Raw genomic sequence first — 27,166 nt, 5'->3', positions numbered from 1 at the left:
TTGTCCAGTCGAAAAACAGAGAAGTTACCCAAGGGCCTGATCCGGTTTCTTCCGTTGAGCTCTTTGTGGGATTTCACCCAGTACATTCACAGCACTTTAAGTTCCAGTGCTGAAAATCAGCAACTGTACAACGACTTCTTTAAATGCTGATGGGGTGTGGGCGGCAATGGACGCTTGCCAGCGGACAAAATTTGGGAGTAAAAATTACACGACGCCCTGTCCAGGCCCCTTAACAAACTGTACGAAAACGCACAGTGTTGTGCTTCTGAGTTCCTGACTCGCTGAGATAAGATGAACAAAATACCTAAACCCTGCAAGGTGCATTTTAAGAGCATGAGACATTGATCAAACGGATAATATCTGGCAACTGTACAATTCAAATGCATTCCATAGGACTGCGACCACAGAGAAGACTAGTGAGGGACGACAAGCACAATGCACAAAGTTCCTGAGATCCCAAGACAGAACTTGGCAACCTGAAGAGCCTCTAAGAGGGATAATATGGTTAACATTCCTTTGCATCCCCTTAAGAAATCCAATATGTGCATATCAATGCTTCTACTCAAGGCCTTACCTCTCAGATACAATGAAAGAAAACACTCATACTAGCCAGCTAATTTAATAAATACACTAGAACAGAATTTAAAAAAAAAAAAAAAAAAACACTGAAATAGAATGATTTATGTCTGCCGATGTGCACTCTACACTGTACTGAAATACTGCTACTGAATCTACAGCACAAATGTAAAAACAAATTATGGTTTGTTCGTGTTGTGAGCCTTTCGTGTTGTATCATGCAAAACAATATAAAACACAAATAGACAAGGATTTTATTGCAACGTGCTTGCTGATTGCATGCTATGCATGGCATTTGTTTGCATTGCAGACGGGGTATAGGTTTTGCAATGTACACATCAATGTACACATATAGTCAATTTGCTTGTCTAAATATTAAGTATTCAAAATATTTACATATGATTTACATGTTAAAATCACTTCAATGACACTATTCTGAAAAAATGAAAAGCGTCTTTCAAAAACTGACCTACACTCTTAAAAAGAAGGTTTCACAGAGATGCCACAGAAGAACTATTTTGGTTCCCCAAAGAACCTATCAACGAACAATTCTTAATTTTCAAGAGTGCACAAATAACAAAAATTTGTTTAAAAAACTAGCTATAACACAGCACAAAGAAAGTTCCACAAGTACAAATCTCATCCGTTTTCACTGACTTTTAGGAACAACATATAAAACAACCACGAGTTCAGAATCAGATTATGAATTTTCTAGAAATTATGAATTCACACCTAACTTGTGGCTTATACATATTTTATAGCCAAATTCCCCATGAAAAACAACACTTCTCATAGCCCACCAAGAAACGAATGATGCATTAAAAATCTGAGACATGACCACCCACTCCATTGACCATCAAACAGCTAATTTGTATATTTTTGAATATTTTGGAATAAGTGTTATAAAATAAGCCAATTTTATACTCAGAATTAAAGACTACAAGTCAACAAGTGCATCAATACATTTCTAATTCACTTAGTCTTGGTCATCTTTCTGCATTTCAATACTTTGTTTTAATTCAAATCATCACGACTGGTCTCAGAGCTTGTTGGTTTGGGTCATGGCTTAAAGTCTTGATCTCCATGCAGAAAAATATTTCAGAAAACAAGGGCGCTGAAAAAGGCATCTGTCAACGTCTCAACTGTTGCTTACTGCATATTTTAAACCCAAATAAATTATCAGGTCATTTTAATTGTGCACTGTGCATTTTCTAAAAGTGGCCCCCGAGCTGTGTAACCTGAGCACAGAGTCTGTACACAGAGAATAATGAGTGCTTCCAATGGAGAAGATAAAGACAACATGTTAACATAATAAAAGAAAAAAAGCTGGCTTCAAAAAGTTCCTTATCGTACAGGTAAACTAGCACCATGCTAATGCTCAGGATCAGTATCTGACCTCGGATGTAGAATTACTCTAACATCTTTTACTGATCCCACAACATCCCTCCACCAATATCATATGATCTCTTTCTATTACAAAAAGCTCATGAATCAACTGATCCAACGCCAGCTGTAATGAGCTGATGACATCATCACAAACTCCTCTGCAAATTTTAAAACGCACATAAAACTCTGCTCCTTGACGGCCGACTCAAGAGTAACGATAAGCTTTGTCAGGCGCTGCCAGAGATTGAGCTCATTTAGTAATTCTCTGAGTATGCGAGCAGACGCTGCAAAAGTGCTAACCCGAACATGACCCAGTTCCTTAGGCTGAGCCTGCATTCAATGCCAAGATCCCGATTACATCCCTGCCAAAACATTTCGAGTGAGCCTTTAAATACTGCCCCTCTCTCTTTCCTGTGGTGGGCGGCATTGGTGAAAGGCTGGCATAACTCAGAGGACTGACTGTGCTATGCCTTCAGGTTAAGGTCTGGATTTTACCACCTAGGTGAAAGCCAGTCTAAACACACATATCACGGGAGTGAGGCTGGAAGCTGGCAGCGTGCCACGTGGTCCAAGTTACACCACCGCTACCTGATTCACTGAGGTTAGTTTACTGAATGAAAAGACACTGGGAAACCAGAGGCATCTGATGGCTGCAGAGACTGATATTTCAATAACATTTCTCAGAAGTGCACCAAACAGAACGGCAACAATAATGGCTGTTTTCAAACAGGTTTCCCAAATACTCCCTCCTTGTAGCATTGGTCAGACAAACAGATAGTCCCACCCACAACTTATGCCATTCATTTATCTCAGAGGAATTTTAAAGCATCTTTGTTAAGAATTAGTTGTCAACCAAACTAAACCAATACAAGGTGAATCATAACATTACAGATTTTTATATAATAAAATCATTTGAAAATCTGACAAAAATGGTGCAGAACTGTAAACGGTTTTAATGAGCGAAAGAATTACAATCCCATAAAGCTTTGCGAATAACGGGGTCAAATTAAAAACACTGGAGAAATATGAAATTATTGATTTAAAGACGTTGATTATGTATACAGAACCAATATATTTTGAGCTCATTGCAAAATATGCAAATATAGATGGATATTAAATTTTTTGACATTGCAATACTCCGATTAGTAGAAATTTCTCTTTGGAATCATGGGTAATGTAGTTTTCCATCTGAAATTTAAATGTTAAACATGATTTTTTTATTATTATTAGTTGAAATAATGGGGGCTAATGGTTTCAACAAAAGCAAAAACTATTGATTAACAACCTCGTAGCCTTTGAAGACAGACCTACCTGTCTTTAATGGTTTACAAGGTATTCTTAAAAATACCTCTCTACAGAATGCTTGTGGGTGCAGAAATTACACACTGCACCTTTGAGATGCTATATACTAGCATTTTAATTGCACTGCATTTAAAAGAATTGCGGTTCAGTTGTAAATCTTTCCAATTTTGGTGACTGCTCTTTTGTTTTATGAGTTTAGATGGGCAATAACACTGAAAGCAGTCATCTGTTTACAGATGTGCCCTGATTAGCTTACTTACATAAACAGAAATCACAATTCATCATTTTAATTGGCACAACGTGTAGTAGTTTACCAACAAATCTGGTTCGAGTTGCCTGCAGAGATTTGCCTGCTGTGCTGAACTGCTTTGACGAATCATGAATCCTATACCTCCAAAGGGAACAAGAAAGAAGAAAATAAACAGCTGCACATTATTTGCTAACTGTGGAAATCAAATGCAATTGTATTTTGTGTCTGCACATTTTGGCATAAATTTAAAAACTCTTGACAGAAATATTGTTCAGTTGCCAAGAGGCGTCTACACACATCTTAGTATGTCAGAGAACTTCACAGCGAATGAGATTTACGAATATGAACACAGTGGAAAAAAAAAAAACAGCGTTCCAAAACGTAGTGATCTGCCTTGTTGTCTATATAGGGAACTCCCTTCTAAGGCACCATCTTGAAGCTCATCATTCACAGATTTAAAATGCTCTACAATCTTACTTTTTTAATGCCTTAAAATACTGGCTACATAGGCAGCTCATTAGGTTTTGGACCAGAGCAAGCGTGTGAGAGAGTGAAACAGTTAAACCATGTAAATGCTCCCAATAAGGAAACAGGCACCACTTCTCCTGCACCCATTTATAACACCCTACAACAAAATAAACATCTGTTTAACACAGAGGGATTACAGAAGACTGTTGTTTCTCTACTTTGCTCTTTTTTTAACACTCACCCTGGTCTCATTCCTGTTTAAGTTACAAAGCTTGATTAGTTTTATGTGTTAAACACACACATGTGCACATACTGTACGAATGTGCTGCGTCTCTCTCTCCATCCCTGGACTGCTGCCATCCATTCTTCTAAGTAACGCTCTATGGCTGCAGCGGTCGGTAAGTCAATAAACATCACCTCCTCCACGCCTTAAAAAAACAACACCCCCCCCAAAACTCATAAAAAAACCCACATCTCTCTCAAAAATAAATCCACAACCACCATCCCTCCTTTTCCACCACATTCCTCCCTAAATCCACAGAGTGAGGTGACACTGACGCTGATCTGCATCTAGCCTCATAAACCTTAATCATGACCTTACTCATGATCAAACATCACCTACACTGTAAAAAATGATTTTAAGAGGTTGTAAATAAAGATTACTGGAATATATTTTTGCAAGAAAATTAAATCATTCTACTTCAAAATTCCACATTTAATTCGTGTCACTTGCCATTTTTTGTAATTATTTGTGACATCAATTTTTTAATGTTTCAAAGGAAATACTACACTATTTGTATTTTGTATGTGTGTGTGTGTAACCAGTGTTGGGGTAATGCATTACAAGTAATGCAATTTGTTTAATCGGATTACTTTTTCCAAGTAACTAGTAAAGTAACCCATTACTTTTTAATTTACAACAAAATATTTGACTTTTTCAAATAATTAACACAAGTTTTCCTTTGTTTTCCAATTTAGTGACTGACAGCTCTTCAGTCCCTGCGTTGAGAAAAATTGGGAGTAAGTACAGAGACACTTCTATCAGCCCAAGGCTTATTTATTTTACTTTTGGTGTGAAAGGGCCTTTACAGTTTCCAAAAATGTTACTTTTGTCCTGTTTGTTATTAAAAAACAAATGTAACGTAATGCATTACTTTTCGTAAAGAGTAACTAAGCAACGCAATTTTTACTTTTGTATGGAGTAATAGAATATTGTAATACATTACCCAAGACCATTTAAGGCATTCAATTTAGTGCACTTCACTGCCATGACAGAATTTGAAAAAGTTTGTCCATGCCACATTTGCCAACATAACGCTAAGATGTTCTGGATGGATGCTAGGTGGCTACTTGGTTCACCTACAAATCACTATGATATTCTGGCACCTCTATCAATGCAAGTCAAGATTTTCACCCTTATTAACATGAAAGGATTTCACTTTTAAAAGTAAAGTTTCTTTACTGGCATCTTTGGTTCCATAACAAACCTTTAACATACATGGAACCTTTCCACTTCACATCAGCATCATTTGCCATCAAAAAAACGAATAGTTCAGAAGAAAAAATTCAAGCAAAAGTAAAAACGGCGCTAACCTTGGCAAACAAGATTTAAACATTTAAACAAAATGACTAAATTAAAAAGGAATTATTCATTTAACAAGTATTGTGTAAAATTCTGACAATGAGCATTATTGTAGTGATGGAGAGAACAGTATGTGTGTGTGTTTGTCTTCAGAAGGGGTAATGTCTTTCGTTTGAGGTTAGGAGAAAGTGGAGTTGCGCATGTTCTTGCATTCCACAAACATGATGCTTAGATTAAGGGGGAGGGTGTGTGTGCATATTCCACATCTGCGATGGTTTACTGTAATGTGTGTTGACTTTAAAAACTAATCTCAGATTGACCACATCTGGCCATAATTATCTGCCATTACGGGCAATTTCGATGATAACCATCATAAATAATAGTCCGTTCAGATTAGATATCGCAATCAATTAATCGCTAATAGACCAGAGCTAGATTACACAGGATTACAGGACGCACCGTGGTCAGACAACACATGCTCGCAGCGGCACATTTCTCACACGCTGACCGCTCTAAAGTTGTGTTGACAAGTTGACAATGAAATATTCACTATTAACGCAGTTGTTAATGTTAATTGAAATCATGCATGAAAGCTTGAGGTGATAGAGGCTCTGTTACAAAACCTAGTGAGAAATCAATACTTTTACACAGCAAGGATTCATTCAATTGATCAAATGGGACAGTAAAGGGATTTATAATGTAACAAAATGTTTCTATTTGAAGTTTTTTTTTAAACTTTCTATTCATCAAAAAATCCTGAAACTGTAACAAGGATTTGAATACTGATAATGTTTCGCGAGCAGCAAATCAGCATATTAGACTGATTTCTGAAGGATCATGTAACATTGAAGACTGAAGTAATGATAAAAAAAATCCATCCATCAAACAAATAAATAAACAACATACAACAAAATAACAAAAAAACAATATTATTCACAATATTACAGTTTTTATCAAACAAATGCAGCCTTGGTAAAGAGAATATGTTAAAATATATATTACTCTTTTTGGAATGCAAATGTATATATTTAACAGAAACAAAATGCCCAAGTTTAATTAAATAGTTAAATGCTTTGTTCACGAAAAGCACACAAATAAAAAAAACCTGGACTATAAACAATCATCTTTTTTTTATTTTCAAAAAACATTAATGTTAAATGCTACTGGAAACAAAGTATATATGAAGCATGTTGCTGCCTATTCCATATTATTATTTAATGCTATGCTTTACCAACAAAGTTTATTACGGACCAATACACTTAATCAAAAAACACAAACATTTCAGTTAACATGCTGTCTTAAAAGGCATCTGCCTACTGTACGTAGGTAGCAAACAGCAAGGGAGTTCACTAGATTTTGGAACGGACCCAGACATTTTATCCAACATTTCATATGGCCAGTGAATATCTGTGAAAATAAAACCATGGCATAAAAATTTTTTGTTTGTCGATGGATTGACAGATTGTAATCAGTTCATAAATCTTGCGATACCACATATACGAGTGCCTACTGTACCTTCACAAATGGCAAGAGCACAGAGCATGTGTGTACATTCAACAGTCGCTCCAGTGGAATGTTTGCATAAACGACAGAAAAGACTAATTGCTCTATTTTTCCCAAGATCACATCACTCACGGGAATCACAGCTCAGCATTCATAGCAAAGTAATGCAAAATTCTGCACGACTTTGGGAATATCTGTGCATTGAGTGTTATGCTGCATAGTTACTAAAAAAAAAAAAAATTTGAAGCAAACATTTTCACTTTTCTTACTCTTTTTCTCAGTATATCTTTCTTAGCAGTTTAAAGTAATGTGATGTTAAGGTTTGTTGTCAGGTTTTCCCCTGCCTGTGGTGCAGCACCAGTGCTCTGCTCCACATGATCCATTCCAAAAGCCAAACAACAATACAGGGAGCAACCGAAAGCCACAGCAACAGTGCAAGGAATTTGCGTCAATGCAAGTTTTGTAGAAGCACACAATGTTAAAAACAAAAAAGCTACTTTATTAGCATCTGCTTACTCAATACAGTTTACAGCATAGACCGCTACTCAAAAAATAACAAGAGTGACAGAGCTGCGGTCATAGATGCCAACTGACTGTGTGCCTACTGAATACACCCGTCTCAAACACAAACACAGACACACACACACAGCCTGTCGGACAGAAATAATCGACCTTGAGTGTCTTAGGCCCATCAGTGCAGCAAGCCTCTTCAGCTACTATCCTACTATAAACACTTGCTCTAAACCCTCCATTTATCACCTACACTGAGAGCCACAGGCTCATCAAACACACTCACACACGCCGTCGTCTGAAAGCCCTTTACAAACCCCTTTTGCAGCTCTTGGACTTTTCTTTCTCATTCCTAAATAATCACACATCCAAAAAACACACAACTGAGGAGTTATACTAAAAACGAGTTTCCTGAAAACTTCGGAAGAATAGAATAGAATAGGATAGAATAGAATAGAATAGAATAGAATAGAGCAAAGTAGAACAGAGTAGAAAACAAATAAAATAAAATAAAAGGAATAAAATCAAAAAAGCTCACTGTAATAAAATAAAATGAAATTATAAAATAAAATTAAAATATAAAAAATAATAATAATTTAAAAAGGAATAAAAAAAGAATCAAAAAATTAAATTAAATGTAAAAGCTAAAAATGAATACAAATATTATATTAAAATTAATAAAAATAAAAAGGAATACTAAAAAATAAAATTAAATAAAAATAAAATAAAAAAAAAAATACCTCCATTATTCATAGCCATTCAAAACATACACTCGAAACAATTTTTTTATAACAACCTTGATTTAAGGCATGTTTACTCACCCTGAGGTCTTTCACCCTAACGTTAAATTATGAACAGTAAAGAAAAGGCTTGACCTAGCATAAAAGCAAAAAACCATATGCTTGTGCTGGCCTCAATTTGACCATGACCTTTCAGTGGAAGTTGGTTATTTCTGGCCAGTGAAAGACACACAGCTTTAGCGAATTACAACAGTATTGGGCCAGACTGCCAGTTCTCTTTAAATGAGCAAAAAGACAGGAGACAAATTCAAAAGTGCGGTCTCTGCTCTGAAAGACGCCATTGTTACACAGTTGTGCTTAGTGAAGTGATTATGAGAACATATTGAGTTAAATGTGCTTGGCTTTGTGTGTGCATATAGTATGTGCACGATGACTACAGAGCTAAAATGCACAGTTAATAAGAGATGGATGATGGAGATTTAAGAAAGTTTAAGAAAAACAAGCCATAGACAGACAGACAGACAGACTGTGAAAGGAAAGGAAAAATGCGAGAAAGAAGATAGTAATTATCATCCTGGTGTCTTTGAAAATGTAGCTCTAGTAGAATCGAACACTCCAAAGATTAAAAACAGTTCTTAAAAGAACCATTTTTCTTAGTGTAGAACTTTTTTAATGATCTAAAGAACCTTGTACAACTATGAATAACCTTTAGTGGTTCCACGGGTGCTAAAGGTACTTCATGGAACCACAGATGCCAATAAAGAACCTTTATTTTTAAGAATGTAAGACTTCTGCTATAACAGCGTACACGTTTGTTCTTTCTAGAACCTGAGGTTTCATCGTAGCACTCGAGCTGCATCTTTAGCTGCCAGTTAAAATACAGCACATGTATTTTCTAAGACGCTTTGGTAAGACAGCGTCTGCCAGGAACATAAATATAACGTAACTTTGTATATTGTTACCACACCAAACGGTTATGCCAGCAGTACTGCAGCAGGGTCATGCTGGGCTACGAGGGAGGAACGCCATTGCACCTTTATAAAATGATTCATGCATGAGGAATCTGAAGCTATTAACAATTTGCACTGTCCAAAGACTTCACAGTAACTCTTAACGTTGCTGACGTTCATACAGGCTCTATGGTTTCTTGATGTGACTCTTCTGCTGCTGATTTGCTGTGGCTTGATATGTACGTCTGATGATTTGTTTGCTTCAGTGTAATCAAAAACATGCACAAGTGAATGACAAGCATGTTAAGGCAACAGCCTAGGGACACATAAGCGTTTACTATCATGCGTTTTATTGAGTATGACATTTTATAGCTAGACTTCATTGTTGTGGTTTTTTTTTCAAACATACTCTAGCCATGTTTTTTGCTTATAGAAATGACCTTTGATGAAGATCAAATGGTATTCCCCAAGGCTGCTGCCTTGGTCCCAACCTGTTCTCTCCTGCTTTCTGAAAATATATACTGCATTTCCCACACACTCTCACCCAGATAAAGCCTCCCATTTCACCCATTTCCCTGCCAGGCCAAACAAAACAACACAACTAAAGAAAAGATAATTTAAATTTCATATCCAATGCAATCCCCACAGCAATCACACAAAAATACCAAAAAGACCCTTATTGGAAGGGGAAATTCAATAGGTAGACAAGGCAGGAAAACAACATTTGGCATTATCGTTAAAATTTCTGTTATGTTTAGGAAAGCTGCAATATCTATCAAGAGTGAAGAGTGGAGCCTGCCAAAAGCAGCACTTCAGTCCAGGTGTATCAAACAAGGCTTATCTGAAACCAAATGTAAGAACAATTCTCTGTTTCGTTAAGTTCAAATCGCTCAAGCAGTGAGCTCTCTTTGCTAAACTGAGCGCAGTAAATAAGAGCAAATGATTTATAAAACAAAGACAGAAAGATGCATTAGAAATGTATGTTAGTCTGTTAACAGTCCAATAGAAATTGCTCCATTTAACCCAACATTAGTGTTAGAATGAGTCACCGTCTAATTTTATTTTGAGCAAGGATGCACTTAGAATGCAAATTATGCTGTCAAACAAAAATAAATATACAAAATATAAAGAATCAAATATACTCTAACAACATAGATATCCGTAAAATAAATATATGACAATGTCAACTAAAGACAACTAAACTTTGTGACGGTGCAAGTTAAAATGAAATTACATTATTTCATACTCATTGGTTTTTTGATATTTATTTCTAAATGTATTAAGCTTCATTTGCTCTGTCAGTAATGTGCACAGATATTTTCATTTGACAATACATGTACGCCTGAAACTGCACTCTTAAAAAAAAGGTTTCAAAAGGGGGGTTTCACAGCGATGCCATGGAAGTTCAGTTTTGGGTTCCTCATAGAACGTTTCAGTGAATTCTTTTTAAAAGAACCATTTTATTTTCTTAGCATTAAGAACATCTAATAATCCAAAGAACCTTTTGACACTATAAAGAATCTTTTGTACAACAGAAAGGTTCTTCTTGGAACCACAGAAGCCAAAAAAGGAAACTTTATTTATTTATTTTTCGAGGGTGTAACATTTGAAACATCACTTTCTTCACACCAGACAATAACCCCCTATCACCACAATAATAAACAACACCCTTCATCATCAACAACTCCTCCTACAAAATATAAAAAAAAAACAAAAAAAAAAAAATTCAAATAAAATTATAAAGTGCACTTGCTAAACTACCATTACCTAGGGCTAAACCTCAGTGTTCTTAAATTCGAGATACACCCTTGCTGGGGGCAAAAAAAAAAAAATGTAGAAAAATTCAAAATGCATTATTAATGCTATCCACTTGTCCTGATACGTGCAATGCCCCTACTGAGGCCTTTAGACTCCCCAAAAGACATTTTGCACCGCGGAACATTTGGCAACACTTGCTTAACTTCCATTACGTAGGAAGCTTGAGATTCCCCACCTGTTCGGTCCATTCCAGAAAACCTTTTATCAACGTTAATAATTCATTAGTTATTGTTTACATTTGTTGCCGCGCCTTATGCCTCCTCATTTATTTTAATAATTAACTGTAATTAAATAAGAAAGACGACTAAACAAACCTCCGGACAAGAGTTAGTGAGGGATCTCGGGGGATCGAGAACATCCGCGCTGGTGGAAAGGAATCCATCGGCTGCGCGCACACACATCGCGCCCTCCCCCTCTCCCCTTGTCTCCATCTTCTCTGAAGGCACACAAACGTCCCATAAACCGCCAAACCTCACCCAAGTTTTCACTCCACGTAAACATGGCCTGCCGCAAGATTTATCCAGCCTGCAATCTGAATCGCATCTAAAGCCACAAGAGACAAAGGAGGGATTCCTTTTGACACACACACTACGTGGCGCGATTGAAGGATCTTTTATCACCGCAATCAAAATCACAGTCGAGCTAATGCCAAGAAGACGGGCTGAAAGATTTAAGACGAGGACGCTGTAAATCAGTGTGATGAAGGTTTGGGGTTTTACCCGTAAGCCGTGGCCTTTTATTGCTTCTCATGCACTGCCTGCTTAGGTGAGTCTGAGACACTTCGTTACAGTTCAAAAGAAAACCATTCACACCTAATAATTGCGAATTTAATTATCAACTCCTGAGACAAAACACTTTTCCAAACAAACGGATTCACTAAGAAAAGAAAATACATTTTTATATATGTAAATGATACCATAATTAGGCCTACTTAAACATAAGCCTATTACATGATGAATATGTTTCAGAAAGTCATTTTGATTTCTTTTCTGAGAATAAAAACGAAAAAAAAAAAATGTTTAAAATGAATATAAACACTGCTGTCTGCCAAATCAGAGTCAGTGGTGTAGGTACACATTTTTGTCAACTGACAACAAAGCCATAAAACAGAGAGGACATATCTAGAAAAATCCCATAATTTGACCTTTTGATGAATGGGCAACAGTTCAGGTCAAGCAGAGTTACCTTTATATATTTGCATTTGTAGCATATTGTGCAGGCTATATATTTTTTATTTGTTTGTTTTGTTTTGTTATACCTTGGTTAAAATATTTAATTTAAAACGATTTCAAAATGGTTATACCGACATAAAAAAAGACATTTCAAGAAATTGCCATGTATTTAAACTACATTTATAAAACATGTATACCTTTTATCTTGGACATTATTTGCCACTGATCTGTTTACTCTTCACTGTTAACTGGATCTCCACCAATTGCCCTTTTCGCCGACTGCATACTGCAAAGCAAATACTGAAATATTCAAAATGTTGAATTGACGGCTGCAGAAGTACGGAGTAAAAAACAAAACCTTTAATGAAAAACAAACCTACAGTACACAGCTTTAAACTAGTATAAATACAGTAAAAGAGGAATATAGCCTATTCATTTTAGCTATAGACTTATATATTGAACGAGTGCGCTGACTAGGCCGCGCTCTGAGCAGCCCTGGCACAGGACTGCAAATACACTTTGAATTTTCTTTAGCATTATTAAATAAAAAACGCACACAGGCTTATTTTTTATTAACACACGTACCTCTTTAAAAAATTACAATAATAGCCATACCGGTTGCAGTCACTTTACAAACGGCGTGCCGTTCAGGCCTATATGTTACATTGAAAAAAAAAGAGACCAGTTTGTATCTGCTTTAAAAACAAAAACTTAGTTAGCAAGGAAACAATTATTCGCCACAAAACAAGAGCCGTAGCCTATGCAAAATGAGAGAAAAGGAGATTTATTTTAGACACAGACGTCTTGGATTCAGCGACAGTTTGGCGTGACCCAGTCTGCCGTGTGGGGAAAAGGAGAAAGGCCTATTTGAGGCCAAGAAATTGAAGCCAAGACCAAAATCCTTTAAAAATGAAGAAATTGAAAAAATTAATTAATTAATAGAACAAGATAGAATAAGTTTAGGTACGCCTGTAGGACATTAGCTATTGAGAATTCAATTGCTTATGTCTTAGCCTAAAGGAAGGTTATTTTAAAGACCTGTCTGCTACAGGAATATTTAACAGCCAGAAAGAGCGACTGCCACAAACCCGGGCCAAACTGGGCTGGAGAGACTCTCCGAGATGGACGAGATTACAGCCGCAGAGGCTCGACTGAAGCACAAACAAGCCCCTGCGCGCATATGGCACACGACTGCAAATACATTTTCAATTTACTTTTGAATTATTTATTCAAATACACGCATCTTTGAGGAACACAAATGCTTCTTCAAAAATAATACTGCTTGTGCAAAAAAGGCTTCAAGTGTAGGCCGTCAGGGACAGAGTAGGCTATAATTTCCAAAACGGACATTTGTGTTAAAATATAAGACTACGAATACATTAAACAACTGCTTAATATTTTTAAGCATTATAGCCTATATCTGAGGCCAACAATTAAAGCGAGTTAAGACTAGCTTTACAATAAGACAAACACGTAGGGCTAATCAAAGAACGCGTTTTTGTGACCTAAGAAAGTTTAGTAAAATATTTTGTAACTGCAAAACTCTGACTTCTTGCCAAGTATAGAGACAGTTTAAGAGAATAGTGTTTTTCAAAGATTGGTGACCGTAAATGAAGTCAGCCGTCAATTGCTCCTATTGAACACCGGCCTATTAGGCTACAGCCTATTGTCATGAAACTTTTGTTAAAGGAATAATTTAATTGTATCCTGAAAGTACTTTTTTAAATACTGTGTTATGTTATGTGTTGTACAAACAACAAGATCTTTATGCATAGAAATAGCCTATAATAGGCCAGCGTGTGTATCAGCGCTTCACATAATAAAGCTTCCATCCTGCCTAAGATTATGAAAAAATGGTTATTAAATTATTAATATGTTGAACTAGACAAATTAGAGATTTTTTAAATAGCATGTCATGCGTTGTATATGCATAAAATAGCCAATTGCATAACGTCAAAAAGGCATTTCTTTCCCGCAGTCTGCACATTAGAAGTAAACGCGTTTTAACATAATCTCCTCAGTGCATTTATATACAATAAAATAAGCATACTAAACTATTACAGGAGAACAAAACATATCCCTGAAATGCACATTTAGGCTAACGTATTTTGGAAACATTTCTCAATCAGGACAGGTAGATCAATGTGCCTTCATGCCTCTGAGCTCGAGCGCAGAGACGTTCATGCACGGCAGCTGTTGGACACACCGTCGGGGCCATCTCCTGAAACATCACAGCTTGGGAAAACAGCTTCAAGAAATCAGACCAGAACGTTTTATAGTTTGACATCGAAAATCCGAGCCGTTTACTATGCCAGTCGCGCTTTCTCTCCGGTCAAAGCCATCTCCTTTTATATAAAATAGATTTGGGAGAAGCGCCATTTTCTCTTCGATCCCATGTGCAATGAAATGCACGAGAAGAGTTCCGAAACGATACCGCGCGCGAGCTGGAAGCTGGAAATAAACGCGCGGCCGAAAAGAATGTTCTAAAAAGTGCAACGCACAACTTGCGATGCATTTATTAAGCAGCAACAGAGAAGACAAGACAAGGCAACGCTTCTATAATGCAGCATCCGGACACACAGCCACGGGTGATTAATTAAATGAAAGCATTTTACCTGTGTCAGGCAGTACGGAGAGTACATAGTTATCTCAGAGGCGGGAAATGAATCGCGTTTTGAAGTTGAGTGGAAGTTCGCCGCGTTGCTGCATTGCAATTGCTCGCCGTCCCTCTTGCGCCTACTCCATGCTGCTCTCGCCGCTAACCCCGCCTCGAAGGCAGAAAGTGAAAGCTCAAACTTTAGGAAGGAAAAAAAAACTTTTCTCCCCCCCTCACCCTCCCCCTCAACCAATAAAACAAATTTATAAAAAATCTCATTCTATACACTCATACTCTATAATCTTGCAGTGCATTCAGTGACAGAAAAGTTTAAATACACAAAACTTGGGTAGTCTATATAAAATGCACCCATGTCATTCAAGGCCACGGTTTTTGGGAAATAGTCAGATTTAGCATTACCATAACAGCACACTAGTTTCCAAATCATGCAATACTATCATTTACTACTGTAAGCTTACATGTTATAATGTTTCAAATATTTTTTCCTATGTAATTTTAAGTAAATATGGTGAAAAATTTGCATTGTCATAAAAGTGCAATACAAATATCAGTCATTAATGACTATAATATTATAAATAACAAACTTAAAATTAAACTAAAGTCATTAAGCCATGGGAATGAGTGCAATTCTAAACAAATATGCAAAGGTTGATCAATGGCAGCAGGATTGACTGCATTCTTTGTGTCAGCTGCCTTTTCAAAACCCCCCTCCGCTTTGCAATACTTTTTTTCCCCATGCATTCTGTATTTCGATCAGTTAATGAAAGGTAAGTAACCCCTCTCTCCCCCTCTCTCTTATTCTATGACTCATCTATGGCCCCAGTCCTGCATCACAGTATTGCAGGGTGGTCTCCTAAACCCACATCTGTTTTGTGGCAAACCACAGCGCCCAGGCTGCCTAGCAGCATGCTCAACTATGCTTATCTTGCACCTTCTCCAGCCGTGAAACTCTGCTGTGCCACTGCTGTCAAACTTTAAGGGGCAGATTAGCCTGCTCTTTTATTAAGGCTGCTTTCTCATAGACTACTTGAGCCAACACCACAAAGGGCACTTACCAATTATGGCACAATTTAATCCAGGACTACAGGATTAATCCAGCACAAAGCTTAATCAACATCTAGGGAAAAACAGGTTACCAGCCGCTTTAGAAATTACCACTACAAGTTAAAAAACGGATTTAAAAACGGTTGACTTTTGACACATGAGTAAAAAATTTTTTTTTTATATAATTTGCAAGAAACTGAATGCTGTTGTACTGTATATTAAAAAAAAAAGGAATATCTAAATTAACTGGTTTTATTAAGGGAAAAAATATTTATGTTGTTGAACCAACCTATACATATGTTTATGCAAAAGAAAAAAAAAATTTCATAAAAAGTAACCAAGTAACACAGTTATTTACTTTTTATGCAGTAATGCAATATTGTAATGCATTACTTTTCAAAGTAACTTTCCCCAACTGAAAACCCATGAACCTATGATTTTCCATGATACTGACTGATCACTATTGGAGGACAAACTCAACAAAACAGTATGTTGCTTGTGATAAAATGCATCTGCAAAACAGCTGATATACAACAACAACATGAAGAAAAACACTGACATTAAGAGTTAAGTGCGAGGTCAGAAAAAGGGCACACATGTTGGCATTACCACATTGAAAGGCACAAATCCAAAACCACAATCTTCGTGCTTCACGCACACAGATCTCGCAGCCATTACTCTACAAAATAGTATGAGGTGCATATAAAACAATTCTGCTTTCAGCGCACGCATACTTTCACACACATACAAATGCATACATGCATGCACACGCACACACACACCCAGTTCTTTGTTAAGCAGACCCACGGTCGAGTTGCGGTTGCAGCAGCTAAGACTTTCATTAAAACTCACATAAGAGAACCATATGCCAGCGATATAGTTTGTGTGTGTGGTTTCAAACCAACACAAACACACACACTTTGCTTTTAACCATTCCCTTGTGGCTGGCAGTTAAATAATCCTGATGATATTTTATGAAGATAATTCCTGCAGCTGCTTCTCCACATAAACTCTGCATTCCTCTCAATGCTAACCACCATTTTATCATATAAACGCAGCATACGAGATTATAAACGGGCGATGAGATTTATGATGCACATGTACACACCGTTCTCTCTACACAGGATATGAAAGAGAAAATGAATCAAAAGCATTATAGATTATATCTCTGCTCCATCAGAGTTTGATAGTTTGCTTAACCGATTCCAACTCATTTTATCTCAATCTGAAGTCCAACTCAGTTTGGCCTGAAAGCAGATTAACATCAACCATGAGAAAGAAATCAAAGTTCAGTTCATCATGTTACACTCAGAAAAATAAAGAAACAAATAATACGAACAACAATAACATAGAAAGAAACAGGAAAATGGCTTGTACCCTGTAGGATTCAGGCACTAGGAAACACTCCGAGATGCCCGGGGCTCGATGGGAACCTTCATGCACCAAATACGATTCTGTGGCCTGTAATCAAACACAAAACAGAAAATTTAGTCAGAGGGTCAAACAAAGAATAACCTCTTGACAGATCAATCTGACCACCACAAAGCTGGAAACATAAGATTTTCAGTGGAACATACCTCAGTCAATCACATGGTCTCTAACTCTTTTTGAATCTCCGTGTTCCATTTGATTAGATGTGATCTTAATTACTAGAGAGAAGCATACACTGACTCTAGATCAGTGGCAAAAGGCAACTTTGCAACATATACAGTGAAAAAAAAATTGTGTAGGATTTTGTGTAGAAATCACTAGTAAATTTAACAAATTATTATAAACAAATGGCAAATAATCTATTGAATCAATGTAAAAAATAGTATTTTCTTGTAAAATGTACTCCAATAATCTTTATTTACAACTTTGAAAAATCATTATGCAGTGTATGCACTGAAAAAAAACATCTTCACTTCTGAAATTGCTATACACTTAATAAAAGCATAAACAACATAGCATCAAAACAAACTCAAAGTATGTAAAACTTTTTTAAATATATAAATTAATATCCATATTAACATCCAACCACTCTCTGAGTCAATCAACAAAATGCATTAAGTAAGATTGTTATTTTTTGAGTCACTTCTATAATTATCAGAAAGAGTACTGGTATATATGTGTGCGTGTGTATCTTTTACATGTTTGTGCTGTATCTCTTACAAAAAATAAAGATGCTTCACGATTTACTGCCTTAAAAAGAAGGTGCTTCACGATGCCATAGAAGAACCTTATTGTCTTAATGGTTCCATAAAGAACCTTTAACATCTGAAGAACCTTTACGTTTCACAAAAGGATCTTTAATCTTCAGATTCAGATGATTCTTTAAAGAACCTTTGACTGAATGTTTTTTTGTGGATCCAAAGATGGTTCTTCTATGGCATCGCTTGAAGAACATTTTGAAGCACCTTTATTTTTAAGAGTGTAAATGCAAGAAGATGTAAGAGCGGTGCACACCTACATCTCCAATAAAAAGAAGAGAAAAGCGCAAGAAACCTTTTGAAAAAGTAAAACTCAGAATTTCATAATCCACTGCAGGTATCTAGAGAGCCAACCAGGACCACATTCAACAACCATCCACATACACACTAATAAAGTTCAAATATGAACAATAAACTTTAACCACAAATACACATTTGTGTGCATAAATACATATCAACATCCACTCCAGCACATACGTGCACACACAGTTTGCTCTTAATAAGTCCCAGGCATTGGCACTAGGCTCGGGCAGTGGTGAATAACAAAACCTATTCATATCCACCCAATGAAACGTTAGCTTTCCCAATTTTCCCTCACTTTTATAGGGTCTTTGCTACAGCACGCTAAAATCTCATTCAAGCACGGAACAATTGCTGATTGGCTTTATTAGAACATAAACATGCATTTTGATAGTTAAAGAGAACAATTAAAAAGCACACGTTACTCAGAGGCAAGTTCACAGCTCTGGCTGTTCTGAGAAACTTGTTGAAAACAGAAGAGCTCAAGAGTGAAAGCTGTGTGAAGGAGCATTTTATGGGGCAGCAAATAGCAGTAAGCAGGTGAGCCCTTCACTGATGTGTTGTGAAGCTCTCCAGTTCTTTAAAAAAAAAAAAAAAAAAAAAAAAAAAAACCTGACTGTCACTTAAAGAACATTAACCAAAAGCCCAAACATCTAGCAAAAAGTGACGCAAGTGGAAGGTTTAAGCACTTCCACAAATGTCAAAATCCCTGACAAACTCTGAACGCTCTCGGTTGGATTTCTTTATGTGGATTATAGGTATTGATTGACTCAAGTGTTTACTTTTGTTTAGTTTCAGGGTATTGATTACTCTCATGTTCCAGGAAATAAGCTAACCAGATTTCACCATACGCTCTTTCCGATGGCTCCCATCGCTCTGAACCGAAGCAGAAAATGGAAAACCTTCCACTGACTCATTCGATTTCTCTTAATTTAATTGACTTGATTCTCAACCCCTAAGATAAACCAGCAAATCAAAGCCGTAAGCGAGGCCAGGCTGCACAATCCAGCTGAACAAACTCAACTCGACCGTATTTCACCGTGCTGAGATCATCCGTTCATTTGTCTTGTCCACAGATGGAGAACAGAAGTCTACGTTGGCGCCTGGAGGAACTCTGAATTTCGCTATTATCCTTATTTCAAAAGGAAGAACCTTCAGCCTCGATCTTCGTCTCCAAAAAGCTCCTATTTTTCTGTAGTGAGCTATTAATTATATATGGGCTGTATGCATATGGAGCATATGCAGGGTCCATATGGCCAGCCCTCAGCCAGAATCTCAAGCCTCTTCTTAATTAACATTTTAGAGGCGAAGCGCACAGAGAAAAGAGGGACATTTCAAAGCGGCTCTGGGAGCCTCTGACCTAATTGGAGTCAATGGAGATGTATGTAAATGTGTTAATTACGACAAGTTTCCTCGCTCTCACCGATAAATAGAGCTCTTTGTTTAAAATGTTTAATTGGTGGGAATAACGGAATCAAATGAGGGGGTTTCTCCATAGGTCCTTATGGGGAAAAGAGGCCGAGAGAGAGCGGTGTATATGGGTTGGAGGCATATGGCAATACGTTTGTGGTTTAGTGGAATGCTTAAGTGGTTAAATTCCTGAAATATGAAGTTTCTCTCTCTCTCACACACACACACACACACACACACACACACAGACACACACTTTTGTGGTCTGGAGTTTAAGAGTGAAGTGTGTAATTTCAGCGCCAAACAGAACTGCAAAATTAATGACTGTTTCAAACCACTTTCAAACCCTCTTTGACTATTATTCGGACAAACTGGTGGTCTCGGACCCAAACTCATGTCATTGGTTTAGCCAAATTTGGTTGGAAAAACAGACTGAAAATCACACACTTTGCTTTTAAACTAGATGATTAGAGGAAATTTGTGTGGTGACTGTCCATGTTAAACTGGTAAATGCATTGCTATGCAGTTTCTAGGGTATTCTGGGTGGTCACCTAAAAATTTGAATTTGATCAATTTACTCAATCTCATGATATTTCAAACTTGTAAACAACATTAGACCTCATAGACTTTCATTGTATAGAACAAAAAGGCTTTTTTCCCCCTAAAATATATCCTCTTTTGTGTCCCACAGAAGAAAAGAAGTCCAACATGTTTGGAATGACGTGAGAATTGGTTAATGATGACAGAATTTTAATTTTTGGGTGAACTAACCATTTAAGCTTTTTACTGCAAATGGCTCACATACATTTCTAAAAAATATATATATATATATATATTTATGTGTGTGTGTGTGTATGTGTGTGTTCATTAAACAAACTACACTGAGTTAGAGTGACTTGATAACTGGCAATATATGTTGTGTTTGTGTGTTTACAATAAAAAAAAATAAAAATTGATAAAAAATTAAATCAAAAAATATTCTAAATTATTAAAACAATTTCCACTGACAGATTTAAAAGTTATCAAAACAATTTCATTATGTTACTACAATTTATTTAAAAAAAAGTTTCAAAAAGAGGGTTTGAATGACACAATATTAAGCTGTAATGTAATGTAATGATCAACATTGTGTCAACAGAACTCATCAAAATATTTGCAACTTCCAAGGTTTAATTAAATCAATATAACAATTTTCAACTTGTAACCATGCATTTATAAGTAACAGGTTTCCTGAATTAGTTTTTAGGGTGTATAGCCTGGGCCCCACAAGTTTATAATTTATTTTCAACCCGTATTAAGGTCTTTTAGAACCTCTTAGAAAAGTAACAGCACATTGTTCCCCAAAAAAACGAAATTACGCACCAACAATTTTTGAAAATTCGAAAACCATCAAAAAAAAACCAAAAAAAATAATAAAAAAAAAAAATAAAAAAACAAAAACAACAAACAAACACATCAATTCATCCAACAAATACCTCCACACAACACAGAGTCTACATATGTATCTGCTAACTTTACCCAGAACATTCCCACTCACTCACTCACTCACTCACTCACACACACACACCTGGCCGTCCTCCACACATTCAAAAACCAGCTGGCCCGAGAACAATCAGCACAGGTCCCACTGATTTTCCCTTTTTTCACCCCTTTTTTTTTGTCTTTTGTTTGTCTCCAAATGACACAGCAATCACTATTAGCACCATTGTTTTTTATCGTTATGATTTACTAGCTGACAATACCGAGCCAAATCAGCCCGTATATAAACCTGTCCTCTGTGGCAACTGCATCAAAGAGAGACAGAGAGAGTAAAAAAAGAGGAGAAAAGAGGAATGAGAGAACGAGTGCTATAAAAGGATGAAGCGTCCTTTCTCTGTGTGTCTGCCAGTAGCACATCAGGGAGAACTGTTGGAAAAATGTGATTTTTCACACAAGCATCTCAGAGGCAATAGCAGAAGGAGAAAAAGAGAGATGGAGAGACAGACTGATAGAGAGAATCTGGAATGAACAAGACGCTATTAATTATTAAAGCTCTGTTTGGGGTTTTGACATGAGTTGTCTGGCTCACGCCAAACCCAGTTTGCACCCGGCACCTCTGATCTCCACTTTCACAGCTTGTCTTCTCCGTAACGTGCTTGTAAGGGCCTCTACATGTGCTCCAGGTGTATCTATAAATGCATGCATTCACTAGGAGTTTATAAGTGCATACGCATGAGCATTTGTGTGTGCAGGTGTGCAGTGGTGTTGCGGTGTTCGTCTGCACATGTTCATCACTGTTAATGGGCTGAATAAAAGCAAGTAGGTGGCTTTGCATTACGGCATCTCATGTGCCAACACAGATGCCACAAACACAAAAAGTCCTCCCATAAGAAGTTTACACCCAGAAACAAGTTCATGCAGCCGTCCACCAATCACCACAGGGCACTGCATCCATGGCAACCCTGGCATTGTGACAACCAGTCAATCTAGAAAAGACGGTTCTGGAATTCACAGCCTGAGCTGAGTCTCCATAACTAAGTCTGAGAGTTCGGCCAATGGGATTTCAAACAGGCTTGTGAAATGCATTTAAACAGCTAATTTGACCGAGTTCGATGTACTATGACTTCACACCGTCCAGACACTTTAATCTGACTTGAGTGCTTGACCTCGCTCGTGGAGAATTAGTTTGCATTTCTTTTATTAAGTAGATCTCACAGGTGTGCTTGGCTGAAGAGGATGTTCATCACTTTGGAAAGATTAATCATGATGAAAAAATACCCTGCTGCAGGCAAATGTGGCGTTTCATATTCAGATCCAGCCCCTTCAGCCTGCAAAGGCCTGTCAATCTTGCATTTAAGATCTGACTTAAAATTCCCAATCTAAACACAGCCTGATGTGCTTGCTGTGCAAATATTTATTCAGACAAAATTACTAGAGCATGCAAGTCCTAAACTAACAAATAACTGGAAATAACGTTGCTCCTTTGAACACACACAGGTGTGAGTAGAAGCTAAAGTCTTACGCTGTAGATTTAAAGAAATAAATCACAAGTATTATTTTCATATAACTTGATTATATAGAACACAAATGGCTCTGAATAATGCAGCGTGAATAATGAAGCTCGTTTTAAGATCCGGCTGTTTGAAAACTGCCTGTTGTGCTGAAAATCTGTGACTGAAAATCTCAAATTCAGAAATGCCAACATGTGCTACCCGTTTACATCACATTACAACGATAGTATTATATATATATTTAATATATTATATCTTTGAAATTACTTATATTTCAAGCAGTGCATCACAATATTGGGCTGCATGCTAAATACAAACTCTAATAAAAAGTACCCTCAAAAACCCCTACTATAAGATCTTGCAAAATACATCATATAAAAATAAATAAATAATCCATTCTACTACAGATAGTTGGTCTTATACATCTCTATCTGTTTAATATCAATTTCATTTAATATACTGGGCATGTGGCTTTACACCTTCCCTGACTACTTCAGTTTAGATGTTGTTTTTGTAGACATAACGCCACCTGAATAAATATTAACATTGAAGTACAACCTAAAATTACCCTAAAAAACATTACAATCAAGACTCATGACATGCAAAAAAATAAATTACCTGTTACATTTAAATGAGACTATCTAAATGTAATGCTATTTTGTATTTGTATTTCGAGGAATCATATTCACCATTATTATTAATATTACATTATTATTATTAATAGCTATAATTTTCCTGCTAGACATAGAAAAACAAAATTAAGTGTTCTTGGTATTTCACGGTACTTTCCATACAACTACACAACAAGATTATTATAAAAGCTATTAACCGCATGTTTTATGGAAGAATTTCATCTTTGAGCGACGAGATATCAGATTGCGCTTTTTTTAAATTTCTAAAAAGCTCCGCTTCGACGTTTGAAATCTGTTGGCTTCGATTTCTGCAAACAGTGGGAAAGATATTGATTCTCACAGCACGTACCATTGTAGTTGAGGGGAATTTGCCAGCTCTCCTCAAAGACCCATTTTTCTTTAAACCTTCAGCGTCCAAAAAAGAGGAGAGGGAGCGGGTGCACCAGTCGGTTTCTTCGGTGATACCGGAAGCGAAAAGAGAACTCAACAAGTCCCAGAGTTTGTCCCGTCTGTAAAAGAAAAGCTTTCTCTGGCACTTTACGGAACGATGGATTATCGCCGTCCCTGGGCACTGCTCGTATACTGTGAACCGTTCCGTTTAAAATATATATTCTCCTGCTGTCACGATGGAGCCTCACTGGCGGCACCGAACGGGGAGTTCACAAGCTCGGTTGAAATTCTCCGCGAGCGCCGGTGTACGCAGAACCGCTCGTGCGAAGACGTTCTGCGTGACCGTGAGTGATTTTCTTCGTCTTTATGTCCTGAAGTCAGTTCCTGTTTGTCTTGACTGCATCTCCCGCACCATAACGGGACCCCCGCTGTTCCCGGACAGATGAACGCGAGAGGCGTCCTCAAATGCCGTTGCAGTCACCAATACGCGCAGCGCACATTGAGACAGTCTAATCCGTAGACTCACCGAAAGGATCTTATGCCTGTTGGCTAAAGCTTACTGAGGCTGCATTTAAAGCACGGGAGAATAAACGTCCGCTCCGCGTGAGTAAATATCGGTCGTCGCCTCAGTCGACCCTAGGCTGCACGGGGGTAGCGGGTCGGTGAGGCGTCGAGCTGCTAAATTATTGATCAGTGTAGCAACTGGCAGCGTGTGGCAGCTGCGGCTTTGGGGCATTAGTAGGGCTGTGGGAAAATCATGGACGGCGCGGATTAGCTACTGAACACTGAGCCAGACTGTACACACAGGGATAGACGGGTTAAAAAAGAACTCAAATAGAACACGACCAAAAGTGCAGGAAGTAGCTACAGGAATAGCTAGAGTCCTGCTCTAGCCTAAAGATGATCAGTGCGCGAATTATTCAGCGAGTTTCGGGGGGGTCGACATTTTAGAGAGACTTTCTGTCAGTATTTTTATAAGGAGGTTCGGCTAGCGCAACCCAGATTGTCTTTTGGCGCCCCTAGCGCAGTTGTCTAACTGTCCCCTATCTTTAAGACGTTTAAAAAAAAAGTAGAATTTTGATACATTTGTGAAGTGTACATCTATAGCAACGTGGTAATGACAGCCTCCCTCGATCAATTGTTGCTATGGTTACCACCTCACGCGAAGGCAATTTTTCGCAACAATATAGTTATAGCGCGTAATGACTAAACTGTTAGATAACATTTTTGGTAACTGGCTGGTTTTGGTCAGGCTACGTTGGGGACGTTGTTTCAAACACCGTTGAAACGAAAAAAACAAACTTAAAATAAAACTAAACTAAAATAAGACAAGTCCATTTTCTCTCTCAATCTCAAATACAAAAAAAAGAAAGGTGAACCTACTTCTGAAAAGCCTACAAGTGGAGGCTGTATCATGGGCTACGGTCGCCAGGTTCAGCCGGTGTCTCGTGCCACCCACCAGATTCTGTTACTTCTGAAACGCCACAAACAAGCACCAACAGCTCATTGGTAATATAATAAAGTGCATCATCATAATCCTCCAATAGGAAAGTGTCCAACAGGTGCAGCATCAGATTACTTCTTATTTTAAATAAAATGGGACGGGTTTCATTTAGCCTCAATGGTCCAAAGTAGACCTGTTATACTGTGACTATAGCCAAGCCCTATGGATTTGTGCTTAAGCAGTGGAGTCAGATAGCCAAAGTTATTTTCTACTGGGTGATCCAGAGCCATACATATTACAGTTAGCTACAATTGTGATCGATTAACATGAACATCGATAGAAATTGCTGAATCTAGATGAACACATTTTTATGATGAATTCTGAACAGCACAAGACAAAGTTTCTTCACAGCAGTGAATTTCGCAGCGTTGGAAAATTTTCTCCTCGTGTCCTCAACCAGATCAAAGGAAAACCACACGAGGGATATTGTGCATTTCACTACTAATTCAGTTTACAAAATAATTATAAAATACTATGCATTTCTAAATTATTTCCCCAAATACTAACACCTATACAGAGAAAAGCCTATAGGCTTACGACACTTCACTTACAAATCTTCACTTACAATTAAAATAAAACCAGCGGGGTTTTTACATTGTATTTATGTAATTATTGTTGATATAGCTTATAATGATAATTTTCTTTTTAAACGTTTTTGATAAAATAAATAAGAACTGAAAGGTCGATAGAGACACTGATTTTATAAAAAAAACTCCCCCTTCCTCCACAAAAAAAACAACTAGTATACTATTAATTATATATATATATATATTTTTTTTTTTTACAGTTGCTATTTTTTTTTTTTTATGTTTTTGATAAATAATTATAAATAAATAACACAAAAAAAAATATAAAACTTATAAAAATATATGTTGATAAATAATGATAAATAAATAACAGGTTAAATAATTTAGTTCTTGTTATTTGGCAAATTAACGATAGATATGAGCTATATCATAATTTATGCTAATATATGCTCATATAGCATAATAAATAAAACAATATTAATAAACCCCTGAAATATTTAAATAAGCGTCTCATATTTTATTGGTGATATATTTTATTTTCCTTTTTGACCCACCACTAGATATTTTTAAAATTAAATTAAACTGATTATTTATCAAAATAATAACTGTTTAGCATTTCATAATATTTTATCCAAACTTGCCACTGCTCTCAGTGTGCGGTATGAAACGACAAATAATAGGTCTTTGTGAAGAAGAAGAAAAAATATTTTGCATTAGCCAATAAGGCTTTTCCACATAAATTTAGTTTACTGATCAACTGATTTGTTTTATCCTTCGTTATGGCCAACCTTGATTTCGTTAGTTTAAGCATGCATAGCCTAAAGTACTCTGTTTTAAAACATTTCTGAAGTGCTTTAACGAATTTTAATTAAGCATAAGTTCAACAAAATTAAAACTAAAAATTCGTTTTGCTAAATGGATCACGTGATTTTTAGAATCATAATTATAATATTAAAAAATAAATTCCTATTCGGTGCAGCTTGAATTGTCCACTTTAAATATTGTATAATAGATACAGAAATTTATTATACAAAATAATGCTATGATGTATTAATGTTGCGTATTTTTATCGATAATTCATTTTAACTAAATAAATCCAATAACCTACATTTTTATATATTTTATGTATTTTAACAAAAAAAGGAATAAAGAACAATGACTTAAATTTCGTGCCAAATTAAAATATTTTTAATTCCGTAAATTGGGGAATTAAGTGATTTGTCTAAAAATAAAATAAAGCGTTTCAACAAACAGTTTTTAAAAATGTACTCTTGCTATAGGCCTAATAAAACATTTCTGATTGTTT

The 27,166-nt window shown here is 36.6% G+C and overlaps 1 protein-coding gene across 3 annotated transcripts in view; it reads right to left on the bottom strand.

The window, feature by feature from the left end:
- The window catches only part of LOC109100601 (nuclear factor 1 X-type), a 38,177-nt gene extending 14,257 nt beyond the window's left edge, over positions 1-23,920 (bottom strand). The window contains exons 1-2 of one of the 3 annotated variants that reach the window (XM_042762426.1): positions 23,789-23,920; positions 17,296-17,379 (exon numbers count right to left, since the gene is read on the bottom strand). In XM_042762426.1, coding sequence (XP_042618360.1) covers positions 17,296-17,379; positions 23,789-23,791 — 87 coding nt within the window. In that variant the 5' untranslated portion in view covers positions 23,792-23,920. Of the gene's footprint in view, positions 1-11,399; positions 11,681-14,872; positions 15,041-17,295; positions 17,380-23,788 lie in introns of those variants that run through there. The other 2 variants (XM_042762418.1, XM_042762412.1) reach the window with 2 other exon arrangements.
- Between the last annotated feature and the right edge of the window lie 3,246 nt (positions 23,921-27,166).

This window comes from Cyprinus carpio, chromosome A1 (assembly GCF_018340385.1).
Source record: "Cyprinus carpio isolate SPL01 chromosome A1, ASM1834038v1, whole genome shotgun sequence".
Taxonomy (NCBI): domain Eukaryota; kingdom Metazoa; phylum Chordata; class Actinopteri; order Cypriniformes; family Cyprinidae; genus Cyprinus; species Cyprinus carpio.
The sequence above is the reverse complement of the archived record's forward strand: the minus strand, read 5'-3'. Positions and strand labels throughout refer to the sequence as shown.